This window comes from Carassius auratus, chromosome 21 (assembly GCF_003368295.1).
Source record: "Carassius auratus strain Wakin chromosome 21, ASM336829v1, whole genome shotgun sequence".
NCBI classification, from domain to species: domain Eukaryota; kingdom Metazoa; phylum Chordata; class Actinopteri; order Cypriniformes; family Cyprinidae; genus Carassius; species Carassius auratus.
The window spans coordinates 20,148,221-20,166,522 of NC_039263.1; the positions used below are offsets into that span (position 1 = coordinate 20,148,221).

The 18,302-nt window shown below is 34.8% G+C and overlaps 1 protein-coding gene across 1 annotated transcript in view; it reads left to right on the top strand.

The window, feature by feature from the left end:
* The window catches only part of hcn1 (hyperpolarization activated cyclic nucleotide-gated potassium channel 1), a 109,010-nt gene extending 90,708 nt beyond the window's left edge, over nucleotides 1-18,302 (top strand). The window contains exons 6-8 of the mRNA XM_026196635.1: nucleotides 526-766; nucleotides 4,481-4,645; nucleotides 13,877-18,302. Of these exons, the coding sequence (XP_026052420.1) occupies nucleotides 526-766; nucleotides 4,481-4,645; nucleotides 13,877-14,880 (1,410 nt within the window). The 3' untranslated portion in view covers nucleotides 14,881-18,302. The remainder of the gene's footprint in view (nucleotides 1-525; nucleotides 767-4,480; nucleotides 4,646-13,876) is intronic.

Sequence of the window (18,302 nt, forward strand, 5' to 3'; positions counted from 1 at the left end):
ATATTCATTTTAAATATATAAAATGTTTCACATTTGTACATTTATATTTATGTTATTATTATATTATATTAATGTTTTGTTTTTGTTAATATTGCATCTTTATATTAATACAAAAAAATAAAAATGCTATCTTAAATGTGATTTATTTATTTCCTATTCTATGTGTATAGAGAATGTTATGTATTCTTTCTGTTTTTGTCTCACAGGAAATTGTGAAGGCAAAATTAAGCGACAAATTCTTTGTTATAAAAAAACTTAAAATCAATTAAAATCAATAATAAAAATTACACAATTTCAATTATAGATAATACATGCATAGCAAATATTTTAAAATAATAAATAAATAAATAAATAAATAAATAAATAAATAAATAAATAAATAAATAAATAAATAAATAAATAAAATGTTTATATTACACATTTTAGATTGTTCTACAAAAACGCGAAACATCACAAACATAAATGCATTTCTCTTTCTTTACTGTTGGATGTTTGTTCATCGTTTTTCCTTGTTTTGTCCCACAGGAAATTGTGAACTTTAACTGTCGTAAGCTGGTGGCCACCATGCCACTGTTTGCAAACGCAGACCCTAACTTTGTGACGGGTATGCTGAGTAAGCTAAAGTTCGAAGTCTTCCAGCCTAACGATTACATCATTCGCGAGGGGACCGTGGGTAAAAAGATGTACTTCATTCAGCATGGAGTGGCCAGCGTCATTACCAAGTTCAGCAAAGAGCTGAAACTCACCGACGGATCCTACTTTGGAGGTCAGTTCAAAACTCAGATCGTTTCCTCTGTTTCTGTCAGATTCATTCATGGTTTAAAGCACAATTACAACACAATCAAATAAAAAATACAAACATTAACCCTAACCAGAGCGATGCAATTCCTGCAAGTGCATCATTTCGTACTGATGGACCAAAATCAAACTGACGTGAACAGTACAAACCACAAGCTATTAACTCTGAGAACAGCCACACAGTGCTTTATAATTCAGAGATGATGTCACGAATGACCTTGATGTCACATGTTCTTCAGTGTTACCTAAGCTGCAAGATTGTAGGAACAAAAATTGAAATTAAATCTATTTTCTCACGATTCATGAAGGTTGTGCCTGCTCTAGCATGGGTGCACTGTGATGCCAGCCACCTGCTCCAGTAGAAAACCATCTGCTACTGGTATTTTGGCCCGTAGCAGGAATGCTGCTGGCATGTGTGCGTTTGTACACGGGGGCGAACGTGTGTCAAAGCTGCTGGCAGTGTCAGGAAATCTCTTCCTCCTCATTGCCTTCTGATAGAAACTCAACACACATTGACCTTGGTCCTAAATTAAATGGAGATCAAACAAAAGCATGCAGGACAACCCAATTTACACACTTGTTAAAGAGCAGCATTAAGTCAGACTGCGTTCAGTGTAATTTTTTGACCACCATGCAATTTTCCGTGACCAAAATTAAAGCTGACACTAAAAGATTCAGAAAAAAGAAGCTATTATTTTTTTATTGACTGATTAAAAATAGCTAAATAGCCATATATAGCTATCAGCAATTAATTAATACAAAATAAATTCAAATTCAAATTCTAGCTAAATACTAAATACTATTTATTTCAGTTAAATAGTATGTTATAATATTTATAATAAAACAATTCATTATAAATATAATAATTTTAATAATAAGAAATAAATTAAATAATATATGTATTATTATTATTATTATTATTATTATTATTATTATTATTATTAAATTAAATACAAAACCAAGCAACTGGATCTATAAATCCAAAACATTTGTACTGATACTTGTACTTTAATACCATGAACTGTTCTAATAGTTTTAATAATAATAATAATAATAATAATAATAATAATAATAATAATAATAATAATAATAAAGACAAATGAACAATAAAAATAATTGATATTAATTGTAATAAATATAAATGAATATAATAAGGACTATAGTTAAGTAGGTCAATTATGACAATGATGACTATTAGTATGATGTTATTATGTTTTTTATCATAATAATTATTATTATTGAAATTAATAAATAATAATAATTAAAAGGCTATTTTATTCCAATTAATGCATTTATTGTTGTTGTTATAGTTTAATACTAATAAATACCTACAAAAATAACAATTTTTATTATAATGATGACTTTTGGAATGATCTGAAATCTTTGCACTGATTCACACACCTTAAAACTTTAATAATAATGATGATAATAATAAAAATAGTTATTGTTATTATTATTTTTTTATTATTATTGTTATTATTTAAAACATGCATTATCCAAAGCATTCATGTAAGTAAACTAAAGTTCTGGCAGTGTGTCGTGAGGTGAGGGCCAGTTAAGGTGAAGCGCTGATCACGATACATCAGGCAAACCACGTCCGTTAGCTCACAGCTGGGATACGTGCCAAACCGACGGGCCTCCGAGGCTATGAGGTCAAGTGTCATTTCCATTTGCAGAGGCCCAAGAGGAGGGCTGGTTGATTGGACACTCTTTTGTCACGGTGAGAGAGACACCTTCACACATTTGCTAGCTTAGGCGCTAACTCGTTCAGGCACTCATCCACCGCTGGCAGCCGGCCACAGACGTGCAAAGTAAGATAATTACTACAAGAATCTGATATTTCACAACGTTTCATCATGTTGTTGCTTTCAGACTCTCGCCATCTCTCTTGACTTTTTCTGTCGCTGTTATTGGGTTGTGAAAATGTGCATTATGGTGACATTTGAGCTTAATGAACCAATTAGAAATAGAACAGCTCGCAAAAAAAGTACTTTTGCCGTCCTCACCTTTTTAGTGTACCGCATGACGCAAGAGAGATGGCACTTTTCCATTAAAAGACTTGAACGCCTTGTTCCCAATCCCAGCTGGAGAGTGTTGTTAGCATGTCCCACGGGCTACACAGACTTTTTCCACAGCATTTTTCCTGTCCAGGACAAAATGTCAAGGGTATCATCTCTAGACTCTGAAAATAATGCTACAAACATGTCATTTTGAAGCACAGGATGAACAGTCCTACATTTACAGCAAATATATTCACAAAATCAGTAGTCATATGTTATTTACTCCAGTTTACAGACATACATAGAGTATGTACTCATACACATCTCAAGGTGAAAGACAGGGCCATTTGCACTTCTCTTAGCACTAAGGACTTTTCTTCCCGAATACAGATTACACCAGACTGTGGACAAGATTAAACTGTCACTGACGGCTCAGGTTCATTGACAACAAGCTTCATTACAAATCTCTCTGTGAGACACTTTGAATATGCACTTTGTTCAATGATACACTTACTTCTCAATCATTGATGGGGCACAGTTTCTGGTATTTAGGTAAAAATAAAATGCTTATTTTCAAAATATTTACATCATTAATAATAATAAAGATGATAATAATAATAATAATAATAATTATTATTATTATTATTATTATTATTATTATTATTTGTTTAATAATATAAACAATGTTGTATTTAATAATAATAATAATAATAATAATAATAATAATAATAATAATAATAATAAACAATCACAATAATTTATTATTATTATTATTATTATTATTATTATTATTATTATTATTATTATTATTTCGGTTGTTGTTGTTTTAAATAATACATATAATTGTTAATAAAATATTATTGTTATTATACAAATAAAGCAATTATATTTATATTATAAAAAACTAACAAAAAAGAAACAATCAATTGAGCAAATAAATTATTCTTATTATTATTATAATTATTATTATTATTATCAATAGCAATAATAATAATAATAATAATAATAGTTGTTGTTTTTTAAACTATAAATCAATATATGTATTGATATTAATAGTAGTGCTTTCAAACTATTAAAGTTTTTGTTTGCATAATATATGTGTTTATACTTTGTTTATTATGTATATATGAATGCACACACATTAAACACAGTATATATTTTGAATTAATATAATTTATATTATACACAAAAAATGAAATGTATAAACATATATTTTTTAATATATACATGCATGTGTGTGTATTTATAAATGCTTAATAAATATACACAGTACATACACATATATTATGTAAACAAAAACTTTTCTTTTGGACGCGATTAATCACAATCAATCGTTTGACAGCACTAATTAGTAGAAGTAGTAGTAGTAGTAGTAGTAATAGTAGCAATGTGCATTTACAAATTAAGTATTTTTTACAAATGAACTACTACTACTGCTACTATTTTAACTAGGTGATACAAACAAATACTTCATAATCCACTATTTAGTGCTGAAGTATGCATGGTGAGTCCAAACTTTTTTTCATGATTATAAAAAAAAATTATTGGAAAGCTCGCCGACCAAGCTACACAAGGCAATTATGCTAATAATTTTTGGCTTGCATTGAAGATGCTCAACCGGCTTCCTTCTCCAACGAGTTACCTCCATTATCTAAAACATGTAATTTATCTGTTCCCCACAGAGATTTGCCTGTTGACGAAAGGTCGTCGCACAGCTAGTGTCCGCGCTGACACCTACTGCCGACTTTTCTCACTGTCCGTGGACCATTTCAATGAAGTCTTGGAGGAATATCCCATGATGCGCCGTGCTTTCGAAACAGTGGCTATCGACCGCTTGGACCGCATCGGTAAGACCAGAAACCCAACCTTCGCCTTCTCTTCTAGTCTAATGCCTGAACCTTGTGTGTGTTTATTGCGGGTTTGTCCTGTCCTTCATCGCACCTCAACCATCTACCATTGTGTTGCATGACATGTCTGTATATGCTACCTTATTTTCTCTCTTTTTTTCTTTCTCTAAATGTTTTGTTTGGATTATAGCCATTATAAATCGTTAGAACTAACTGTAAATGCTATCTTTAAGGAATTGGTAATCTGTCCGTAAGCGTCAGTGCATGTAGCGGTTCTGCCCGGGGCTGGTTGCCCTGTTGGTTTTGGTTTAATGTCATCCCCAAATGGACGCATGGAGGGTGGATAGAGGCAAACCCTCACCAGCATGAGCCTCCGTTCCACTCCCCCACCTCGCACACCTGGGTATGAGCACCACCCCGTCCTCCCTTGACCCCTAGACGCAGCAGTGCGCCCCCTAGAGGGGGTTTGAGCTGGTGCACTAAAGGGCAAGGGCTGAAATAATTACCTATCAATTAGAACCAGTTCTTCACATGTTAGTATAGTCCCTGCTCGTTTAAAGTGCTTACTTTATTATATTTATTTACTTTTTATTTACTTTTCTTTTTAATTACAACAGGCTTTTCAATTCAGATGAATTCAATGCACACACGTACGTATAATTTTATAAGGATCGATTTGTAACATTAGTTAGTAGATTGGGTACCATGATCTAACACAGCATTTACCGTATTTTCTGGACTATACAGTAAGTTGCACTTTTTTTCATAGTTTGGCAGGTCCTGCGACTTATAGTCAGGTGCGATTTATTTATCAAAATTAATTTGACATGAACCGAGAGAAATTAACCAATAAAAAACATTACCATCTATAGCCACGAGAGGGCGCTCTATGCTGCTCAGTGCTCCTGTAGTCTACCACTGAAAACACAGAGCGCCCTCTCGCGGCTGTAGATGGTGATGTTTTCTCTTGGTTCTTGGGTCTAAATAAATGCGACTTATAGTCCAGTGCGACTTATATATGTTTTTTTCCTCATCATGACGTATTTTTGAACTGATGCGACTTATACTCAGGTACGACTTATAGTCCGAAAAATATGGTACTAATTTTGCTAAATATGAGATTATATAAATGTAATTTGAATCCCAACGTGTTAGCAGTGGGATGTTTATGAATTAATTTATTAGTTAAAGTTCATGATACCCAATGTATTAACTAATGTTAATGAATTGAGCCTTATTGTAAAGTATTAAGCACTTTATTTTAACAACTCTGTTCACAAAACATATTGTTCCAAAGCAGCATTTAAAGTTTATTTTTGTAGAGTTTATTTGTGCATAATTTGCATGAGTCGCCTCAACATTCATTAAATGACAGCATTACCATCTGAAATATTACATTTAAAACTAAGAAGCACCTTAAACATCCTCCTCATTTTTCACGACAGCACATTGACTCCTTAACTGAATGTTCTTTTTTCCATAAAAACATGTCCTAAAATTAGCATTATTTTTGTACTATGCTTTAAAAAAGTCTTATTTTATTTTAAAACCAGTCGGCTTGATGTACTATTTCCCTACTAAACACAAATCCATTATCACTCACACCACTCTTCATAGAAATACTGAAAAGAAGGATTTCTCTTTCAACCAGTTTCAAAGGAACAATGGAAAATAAAAAAGGGATTTTATTCAAGCTGTCTTAAGACACATCAGGTTCTGTAATGCTGCATATTTTAGTCTTTGTCTCGTTGTTGCGATACAGACCACCGTCCATCATGAATTTGAATTGTGTGGAATTCAAATGTGAACTAATGCATTCTGAACATTCGGAGAACATCGGTTTGATGTTCTGCACCATTCAATGGGTTCGATCTATGACCTTGTCACCACTTTTTTGTACTATTCAATTGACGGTTTACAGTATAGGGTCTAGACTCTAGAGCATGAGCCTTGTTACTCTTCACCCAACATTTCCATGAATCTTTTATTCAATAGGAATATTAAACTAGTTTGTGACAGAGCAGATTTGAAGTGAAGCACAAATGCATCTTAAATTCAGTGGTCACATCCAAACATAGCTTCAAAATATGGACTTCTTTTAAAAAGGTGGGTTGATATGATTATATGATACAAAATATAAACTGTGTCTTGTGTCTTTGTGCACCGTTTGATTTCACAGTTCATACGATAAAACCAGAAGATAATTTAAGATGTGACCTGAAAACGCAAAGTAAATGTTTCTCCTTTAAGCATATGAATCGGTTATGACGTATACTAATATAGCATGAAGCCCTGCATTATTTCACCACTTGAGTGCATGAAACATGCTAGAAATATAAAACAATATCCCTTTTTAAGTTCCATTATACAGTCATTGGGATTCAATAAAAAATTAGCACCTGCTTGCCTGCATCCAAAAAGTTAGATATACTGTAGGTTCTAATGTTATTTTTTAAACCTTTTTCCTTGGTTCTTTTTATTTTTGTGTTTATTTGCTCAATTCTGGCATGTTGCTATTAACTTGCCTTGCACTAAAAGTTGGATTGGATTGGTTTGGATCAATATGCCCACACTATTGTGACATGCACGTCACAACCAGTCAATAACAGGCCAATCAAATTCAATTCAGTTCAATTAAATGAAACCGTAAGACGACAGTATGCATTACGCTGTCCAAATTCAAAACTAGGATTATATCTACCACCATCTCTGTTTGTGGCATTGACATTAGCACCCTTTAAACGCCTGTCACAAAAGCTGTACACACACAGTTTGTAAACAAAGCCAAGACGTGCATTTGTCCTTTCATGTGGAGAACGGGCTTGGACTAAATTGACACTGCAAGCTGTCATCACTTCCAGAAACGTTGGCTTTGTCATAAGTCCAACTAAAACAAGGGGTCTTGTCTCATACAAGGGAAAAATACGGACCGTGACATGATTGGTGCTCCATGTACTGTTTTTTGGACTGCAAATGCTTGTCTTGTCCTAAGCAAAAGAATTTGACAAAAAAAGAGAAAACTAAAGTTAGTATGCATTAACCAGAATGACATGCTGTACAATTGATGTATCTATCTTTATTTAAAAATTATTTGACCAGGAGCCCCTCTTGAGATGAGCTCATCTCGTTTTCAAGAGTGTCCTGGCCGACCAGTAGGCAGCAGGTAAATTCCTCATGACGATCCAGATTTTCCCCCCTCACATCTGAAACGATCCACAGGCTTAAGGCAGCCAGCATGTGTTCAGTGCACACAGTGGACCTCAAAACGAAGGTTAAATCAAACTAATAAAACGCCATTGTAAGTAAAAACAAGGTTGCATGCTATTGTTAAAATCAAGAAAAGTAATTTTTATGTCTTGTTTGGGCATTTATCCTATGTAACTGTCTTTAAAATAATCAATGCATGCATACTATTTGATCGGTTCTAGAAATTCCAAAAGATGTGCTCCACTTAAGGTTTTTACTGCAAGAAAATAATCATAATGATAACAACGCTGCTGCTTGTTGTGATGAATGTTGCTAAACACACACAAAATGTTTCATTCTGTTTGAATTCTTATTTGTCTGTATCTTTAATAATGGTGGGACAGATGCTTTAAAATGAGCTTGGGAAGCCTATTTATAGTACAGTAGTCAACATTTGAAGTGGATCCAAACCTTTCATCAAAGTTGTCCTAGAACCAAAATACCTCCGTGTCTTAGGACAACTTTGATTAACTTTTTTTGATCCACTTCAAATGTTGGCTACTGTATTACAGTCAAGCTACTTTAAATGTTTATCTATACATAAAGATACAGTAAGATAGCTAGAGGGGTAACATATTAATGCATTAATAAATATACAAGATTAAATTAGCAATGTCAGACTTTAAAATCAGAGATAGTTAAAAATAAGACAAAAACTTAAAAATATATATATAATTTAAACAAACTTTTTATATAAATATGGTAACCTAAAATGCTTACTATGAAACAAAAGAAAAAAAGAAGAGCAGCCCACAAAAAGTGACTTAACAAAAACAGATAAAAACAGATAAACTAGTGTTACACTACTGATAAATGAAATAAAATCTGTAACGTTGCCGCTGATTTTATTTTAGCTACCTATCTCTCAAAGACAGATATCCCACACCATTAGACAATGAATTTCCATGACTTTGTCATTTGCGATAAAAATTAGATATTTTGTATCACTCTTTTGCATTCGCAAAGGGCCAGTTAAACATCTTAACGCAGGCCTGGAAATTACCATTTTAAAAATCTCAGATTATTCCAGGTTGACTGTGTATTTACCCGTTACATCCCTACCTCTCAAACTAAGTATACACAGATTCTCAAACTAAACTCAAACTAGTTTACACACTTTTTACATGTTAGCAACAGAAGCTAAAATATACAGTAGGCAGCTTTCTTTCAGCCAATTTATAGCCGTGGTCCAAACGTCTTTGCGACCACCTGGCGAGGTGTTTGGGCTCAATGGTGTGCCTCATTCACGGCTCACTGTGTTCCACTTATTCATTAGAGAATGGGAGGCAGACTTCAGGTTATTAGACATCTTAAGTGACACAGATACAAAGAAATGAAGCCCAGAATCCCCATTCAGCCCCCAGAAGAATGCAGCAGAGGGCTAATGTGTCTCATCGGAGGCTGTCAAGCTTAGAGGTGAAATAGAATGTTCCGTTCTGCTGAACGTCTAAGAGCTTTCGGTGGAGATGTGTGTTTTTCCATACAAGCCCCGTGTAATAGGTTTTGTTCTGAAAGAGTCTGTGGGTTACTGTGTGATCAATGCTAAAGCAATGTTCAGAATGTCTTTTTTAATAGGTCTTCTTGCTCACAATCAAATGTTGTGGCAGTCTCGAAATATATTTTTGCCAAAACTCCCTACGAAAAAAGAAAAGAAAACAATGAAACTAAGAGAAAATTGAGAGTTTTACTTAAAACTGAGCACTGGTCCCAACGGTATCTCAAACTTTGGTTAGATTAGACAAAATACCCAAGTCTGCTATTAAGCTAAAGTTATAATATGAAATAAAATGTCTCATTAAATTCTTTTGATTAGTACTTTTTTACTTCTGCGGAATTGTAGGAAAAACATCTGAGACTTATACCTGAAAAACTTTATTTTCATATGTATTATTTGTGCACAGTGTTTACATTTTTATTCCGTTAGATGAACTGAATGTACAATACAACACTGAGACACAATTTGGAAACTGACGGCATCTAAAGCATTGCACATTTAAACTTGCACAGCTTTAGAAATATAATGAAAATTTAAAAAAAATAAATAGCATACATTTTGCGATTACATCAAAAATGCGTTCATCTAATTTGACATAGTTTTTTTTTATTAAATTCGAAATGTTATTAATTGTTTTCTATGTCATTTGTTTTGTATAGAGAATATTTAATTAATCTGTTTATAGTTTGTTTATTAATTGACGAAAAAATATTAATACACTGTGTCCTTTCACACTTTTCTATAGGTTTTGTATATAATGCATTAAATATGCACTGAACATTATTAATGTGATTAATTAACTACAATGAAATAAACATATTAATTCAATATTCTCTAAGCCTAAAAGGGTTAAACATCATCAGAGACCTACAAATGTTTATGTTTTAGAAGCTGATTAGATTATATATTTACATACTGTACATACATATTTTGCTATGTAATGCAATGATATTCATGCATTTTGAAATGTGACTGAAGTGTCTGAATATTTTTTGGCTTATACTGCAAGCCAAATTCTTAGTTTAGTACAACCCAAGATTATGTAATTCCCTGCAGAAATTCCCCGTAGATTTGGTTGAGGGCAAGACTTGGTCAATAAAACATAACATACAGTATCAATTCAAAGCTCCTGCAAGGGTGTCAGAAAACGTCTACACTTTAAACATATCCAGCAGAACATTTCATCACTTAACCTGGAAGGAGCTTGTCTAGATCCTCTTCTCCACCAGCCCTTTAGAGTCCTGTCAATAACATGTTTTTGGTCAACTCCTCATTCACAGAATTCACGATACCTCCAAACCTCTTTTCAGACATCACGTAAGTCTATAGACATACAATGCGTGTTCATTTAGAAGTAGACCGTAGTCTCTTCAGTGTTCATCTGGATTCATTTCACTGTGACTGCCAGTAGATTACCCATCGTGGCCTTTGCCTTCTGAGAACGAATACATCCATTTCTCTCAGGGTGGGTTGCAAACATCAGGGGGAAATCAGTCACTATTTTAACCCCCACCAAAATGCATGTCAGGTCTGACTGCCTCTCTTCAAAACTCACCCAGCCTTGTTTACAACTCCCAGACTAGTCGATACGCACCGCAAACAAGGAAATTGTGTATATTTGGATATGCAAGGATACGACAGGCCTGTAAAACCTCGGAGATGTCTCCAGGGAGGTCTTTGTCCTTACTGCGATTATGTACATGTTATTCCCGTCCCCCTGAATAACCGGTCCTGTCGAGACCAGACTTGTTCATCCTCCTTTCTTTCTTCAGTGACATATGATATCTTTCATTTTCTGCCTCAGCTAATAACAAATGAAATAGTGCCGAAACTCTGCGTAATTGCTTATTGAGAACAGCCTTAAATAAAATATACGCATTACAGTAAGTTATTAGGAGACAGTATTTAAATTCATTCATTATGACAGTTACTGTCCTGCGCTACTATATTAGGCTTTTAATAGCAGATCATATTGTTCTTATTTTAATTTAAACCATCATCCATCTGGTGCTGATGGCTTATGTCCGCATACTTTTGGCTATTTAGTATATGCTTTAACAAGAAAAGCATTATTTTCATATCACATTAAATCATCTGTGCCTGTATACTTTGAAGCCATCTTTGGTTTGTGAAGTATTTTTCCCATTTATTTTTATATAGGGATTAAAAAATAAATTAATAAAATAAATAATAAAATAAAAATCAAGAAAGACTTAAAAATGACTCCAAAATGACATTATTTATAAAAATAACAGCATTACAAAAAAAAAAAAAAAAAAAAGCATAGTAAAATAATAAAAAAATGAATAGTGAATAAACAGAATCCCATGACTGAAGCATTGCAACTAATATTGCAATAATAATAATTAAATAAAAACAATAATTCAACATATTGCAAAATGCTCAGTTGGCATGTATTGAAGACTTTACAAAATGGCAGTGCTGTCACAAAGACAAGTGATTTCTGAAATGAACCACTATTTAAGCGGTGCCTGACAGGTAGTAGTGACAATTTACACATGGTTTAAAAAATTAAATGAAATTAAATGAAGGCTAGTAGCATTAACTCACTGTTCATTAAACTTTTGCAAAGTTTGAAGAATAGCGTTTATAATGCAACAATGATTCAATGACCTCCTGTTATGATGCACTGAAAAACTATTAGCATTTGCTCCCATAAACAACAAAAAATCGGACTAAAATTGCATTCTTTCTCTAATCAGAAAGTTGTGTAATAGTCTTTCCTTAATGATGAAATATATAACGATTCTGTGCTCAACACTGCAGACAGTTTGATTGTAAAAGTTGATATGTCCCACAGCAGCTGGGTCATGAAACTGTGCCTCCTGCCTGATTCCCTCTTACAGCTACAACTGAGAGATTGATAGCCTATTGCCTTATGCCTTCAGCTCACAAGAGCCTTACTCAGTCATCTTATGTAACAATAGAGCTATGCTCAGCTATTGTATATGAAAGGGCAGTAATAGTAGAGGTTCATGGAAAAATCGATACATCCCTCATTTATGATAGAAGCAAAACTGTGACGTGAGTAAAAGAAGCAGATCTAAGTCCATTTGGCACACTGGAGTGAAGTTGAATTCATATTTGATAATAATCCCACAGCATTTTCTACAAACATTAGGAGATCAATCTGTTCATTTTCTTTATCACTGATTCAAACTTTGGCATTTATTTCACAGTAACCCTCAAATAGATGACTGTTAACTGCACTGATCAATGATTCTACTTCTGTGTAGACTATGGAGGAATAGGAATTTCACAAATAAATAAATCAATAAATTAGAAAAAAAAAATAAAAGGCATAATCAGTATAAATAAAAATATAAATAACTTTTCAAATTGAAAAATAAATAGTTATTTTAAATTCATGTTTAAAATATAACAAACTATAAATTATATTTCATATTTACATATTTAAATTGACATTTACATATTTGCATATTTTAAATTGAAAAACTTGCAAACTGCTTAGCTTTATTTATTTTCCAATTGCCTTTCTTTGTCCTTCTGCTAAATGTAATTTATTTTCAATGTTACATTTAACTTTGACTTATTTTTTTAACTCTTACATTTTTGTTAACTCTTTTTAGATTTTTTTGTCTTTTTAAAAATTATTTTTAAAGTGACACTCCTAGTCCTCCATTGTAAAACACTAACACAAAAACATAGCTTAGCCTAGCTAACAGGGTAGATGGACAAATAAAAAAAAAGAAAAGAAGCTACTTTAACTATTTAAGAGAAGAGACAATAACAGTAGTGAATACAACAACTACAACTAAGTTTATACACAAAAATATCCTAGAAGAGGCTTATAGGATCATTAGCTGCTTATTAATTCATATATTTTATATTTCATAGTAAAGGCCTACTACTACTCAGTGTAGTGCAATGAAACTGTGTGTTTGTCCTACTACAGTAGTACTAGATATCCTGCTGGAAAACAAACAGCTTAGACATACCTGGTATATCTCATCTCCTAGCCTGGCCAAGCTTGTCCACAGCTAAGTTTAGCTTGTTGTGGTCTCAAAGATGATCTAAAACCAGCAAACAGACCAACCCGACCAGACTAGGGAGACCAATAAAGACAAGCAAACCAGATTAGAAAAGAAAAAACTTGATACTTGTTCTTCAGCAGGGTAATGAAACTCGTACCGTATCTATGGTGTGCTTGGAAAATGTGATGTATTAGACTCAAAATGTGTGTATTTGCTCTAGCGATAGTGAAAAACAAATGTGCATTGAGACTGAGTGCAAAGCCATAAGGTAAGCACCTCCAGTTTTTGAATCCAACATCAGTCTGACTTCAAACCCTCTACTTAGGAGTGACTAGCCTCCCCTTTCTACATTTGTGAAACCTTTGTGCTTCTCCTCTCACTGTTCAACACCCTTTGTTTCCCAATTTGGGCTATATGTTACCCGCTCAGCCCTGACTAAAAACTGACTATGTTCTGGTTTCACCCCCCAAACAGGGAAGAAGAACTCACTCCTGCTCCAGAAATTCCAGAAGGATCTGAACGCTGGCGTCTTCAACACTCAGGAGAACGAGCTGCTGAAGCAGATCATCCGACAGGACCGAGAGATGGTGATGATGGTGGACCGGAAGCAGTCGGTCACGGGGATGAACTCCACGCCGATGTCTGGAAACTCCATCATTAACTCTCCCGCCCAGCCACCGTTCACTACAGCGATCGCTATTCTTGGGAACAACCAATTACAGCAGCAGGCCGCCCCACTAAGCTACAGCACCTCTGCCACTATAACCCCGTCAGGCCGCGTGCCTCCCTCACAGGGCGTCACGTTTTCGGCGCCAAGCGTTTCTCATGGCAACTTGAGCACCTCTTCCCAAAATCCTCCTACGCCCTTGCAGCAGCCGGTGGGGGCCATAATGTCCCCTTGTTCGTTCACAACATCCATTTGCAGTCCCCCAGTGCAAACCCCTATAGCCAGCCGAACATTCCAGTATGGATCGCCGACGGCCTCTCAACTGTCCCTTGTACAGCAAACCTTACCCCAGCAGCCCTCGCCTGCCTCCATACCGCAACAACCACAGCAATCACAAGGGGCGTCCCCTCAAAGGAGCGATGTCCACAAGAGCACTCAGGCACTCCAGTCAGGCAGTCTGAGCAAGGACATACGCCACCTCTCTGCCTCGCAGCCGTCACTGCCCCATGAGACCTCATTGGCTGCCCGGGCACATCCTACATCGGGCGATTCGCTCGCTTCCATTCAGCCACCCATGGGATCCGCAGCAGGCGTCCAGGCCCCAGGCGCCGTTCTGCAAAGTGGCATCCGCACCAACGTTCCACAGAGGGTTGCCCTTTTCCGGCAGATGTCATCGGGCGCATTACCGCCGGTTCGCGCGGTGCCCTCTAGTGCCCAGCACAGGGATTCCACAGGCTCCAGGAGAGAGTCGGCAGTCTTAAGTAGTACAGAGACGGAACAAGACAAGATGCGTTTCGCATCGAATTTATGATCCCGTTTTACTTTTTTTCCATGTTCATTTTTTTAAAAGATATTTTGATTGATTTTTACAGAGAGACAAAAAAATGGGGAAAAGACTTGTATTTTTTTTTCTCCAACTTCCTCTGAGAAAAAATTATAACCTCATAGCTATCCTGTACAGAATTTCCTTGTACTATATTTTAGACACACTTCCCCTCCAACTTAAGAATGTATATTATACAAATACATATATGTGCAAATCCAACTAGAATATTTGGCATTGACCATGTGGAAAAGAAAAAAAAAAACTTTAGTATAAACGCAAGTCTTCCTCTCTAACATATTTGACTATAACGTGTCAGAAGATGTTCTTTTCTGTTGATGTTTTTCCTTACGGTTCGGATTTTCGTTATCGTTTTCGTTACTGGAATGCTTTTGAATGTGTTTTCGTTACCGTTTTTGTCCTCAACGAAAAGATGACAAAACAAGTCCAGCATTCAGCAGCTTTTGGCATCACTGTGGAAAATGTTTGCGCAAATCAAACCTGGGAAATACTGAAATGTTTAAAAAGCACATCTAAAAACTTTTAGCGGCTGGAGAAGAAAAAAATATCAGAAAATGCTCGGAGCATCAGATCAAGGTGCAGTTTCGATCTCTGCAATACTTTGTGTTGTGCAGTAATTGCGTTGCATTTCAAGACAGCATTTGTGCTTTAAAGGGAACCAATCTATTGTTTTTGTTGTTGTTTTTTTATTTTTATTTATTTATTTTTTACAAAGGATGTGTGGTCATAAGACGAGATGGACATTATGAGATGTCACTTAAAGACTGTACATTTACAATATTTATAAAACTAAAGATTATCACCATTATGCAATAGACTGTGATATAAAGATTACCTATATGTGTGTTGTACATAGTTTTGTAGAACTAGTATTTACAAAAGTAATGTGTGGTGCATTTCTCAAACATGGCAATGTCTTATCTCTGTCAGCTGCCTGGGTAATGCCTATATATGCATATATATATAAATATATATATTCAAATGGTAATATGTGACAACAAACATCAGAAACATTCATTAGAGATAAGAAAACCTTAATGCAAATAGTAGCATTACACTGTAGGTAGTAGTAAAGACAATATCTGCATTCAAAAATATCATGCTGGTCAAAGATAAAGGCATATGAGTGATTATAGTGGCATGACACCACTAGGGTGGGGGAGGGGGTTATGCATCATCATCATCAGCAGCAGCAGCAGCAGCAGCAGCAAAGCTTAATGCTTTTTGTTACATCATCATTTTAGAATATTGCTGCCTGCATACATCGATAGATATTTTGTTGTATAATGGTTTCATATTAAATAGGGGGTTTTTGTTAGTTTTTTTTTTTCTCTCACATGGATCAGTATTAATAGATGTACACACTACTCCAACTTCATAATATTGCATAGATGCAGATGTTCTGGTTATGCATTCCCTTTATTTATTTTTTGCATTTAAAAACTGTCAAAAACATTCTAACGTAACATTTATCTCTGCAAGATTTACAAAACACATAAACCTTAATGTCTGAGATATGAAACGTAAAAATCCATAAACCGACGGCACAGCAGACACAACCCAATTATGAAAACGGCCAGCAGAACTATTCTGGATGTTTTCAAGAGCAACTATGTGAGTCCAATAAAGGACAGATGAACAAATATCGACGTTCAAAGAAAGAAAAACAGAAGCTGCTTTGCATTAAGGTTTTTATCTCTCCCGTACGTCAATTCATCCAGTTTGGGGCTTAAGACTTTGAAATAGCATGTCAGTCATCCATATTGGTGGTAACACAGATTGTATTATGGGTAACTAGCAACACTGATCCCATCTATTTTAATTTATTCTCTCAATACCGCTATTAAAAGTTAAAACAATAAACTCTTCTGACCTGCGCAAAGTCTCCAAGCCCCCTTGCACAATGTTTAAAAGATGACAATACTCAAAAAAAGACCAAAAAAAAAAAACACAAAAAAAAAAAACACTTGTGTCAGTACTGTACCAGTGCAAATACAGCGACCATAAACGCATGCATTATCACAAATACTTAAAAAAAAGGAACTATTTAAAAAACCGTTGACGTTTAAATGTATTGTGAGATTATGTTTTTTTGTTCATTGTCTGCCTAGACGTTCTCTGTGCGTATCAGAAACATTGAAATTTCACGAAAAGGACATTCTTAAGTATTTGTGCCTAAACTATAGCCATGTTTCATCCTGTTCATTTTATGAGTGCGACTCATCCGCGCACACGTGTATGTAAACAAGTGTATACGTATATGTTCAATGTTTTCTGATGAGAACAAAAAGCAATGGGAATGGCCAAATGTGTCGGAGCAAAAGGCCGGGATTTGCTCGTCGTGTGGGATTAACAGTATATCGATTCGCGAACAAATCAGTATCGGCTGGAAGCATGATAGATCGTTGGTTAAAAGAGTGTGGAACTTTATAGCCACTGATGTTGTGTGAAACTGAAACTGGCCAAAGTGAAACATTTCAAACAAACGTTCATCGTGAATTGCACTTTCTGTTTAAAGAGAGAGAGAAACACATAACATTTAGTGGGTTAACTAAAGGGGGGGTTAACGGGAGGAGCAGTGTGTTCAATACAACAAAAAGCGCTTAACTTCTGCTATGCTATAGTGTATAGAAACTAGTGTACAGATAGGATGGTCAGCGGTACTCTGGGTATCTGCTTTTTTTGATACTGTACTTGCCTTCGGAGGGGAATGCTTCCCATGTTAATGTGCTTTTTCCTCTCAGCTTTAAACACTGTAAGAATTCCGGATTGGGAAGGAGAGGCGTTCATACAACAATAGACTAGGAAAAGTGAATGCTGTCACTTTCTGAGGAGGCGTTTAAGAAAACCAGCACATATTTTCATATGTTTGTTTTTTATTTGTTTTTATCATACATGTGTTTATGTGATGGGAAATGAACAATGCAAAAGAAAAAGGAGGAGGGACGTTTAAATAAAGGGGGAAAACTAAAACAGTTGGTTTGCAGCCTCCACGATTCAGGTGAAATCATTCTGTTTGATATGTCCAATGACGTGATGCAAATGACGGAAGATTCTAGAACAGGCCTCAAGCTCTTCTTAATCTCAGCAATTTCTTTTTTTCCATTATGCTTGTTCATGTACACCAGTGCTTGGTTTAAAGAATAAAAAAAATCAAAAATAAAAACTGGGGGGAAAAAATCATTCAATAAATACTGTATACATGAACAATTAGTTACTTGATCCTGAATAAAGAAAGATAAATGTATACTTTCTTACACCTATATGCAGACAAACTGTGTTTGTCAAAAAATTATTTTGATTTTGATTATGTTTTGTTTGATTTTGTTTCTTTGTAAATAATAAACCTTTAAAATATAGAGAGAAAAACAATTAAAGAACTATTGCCA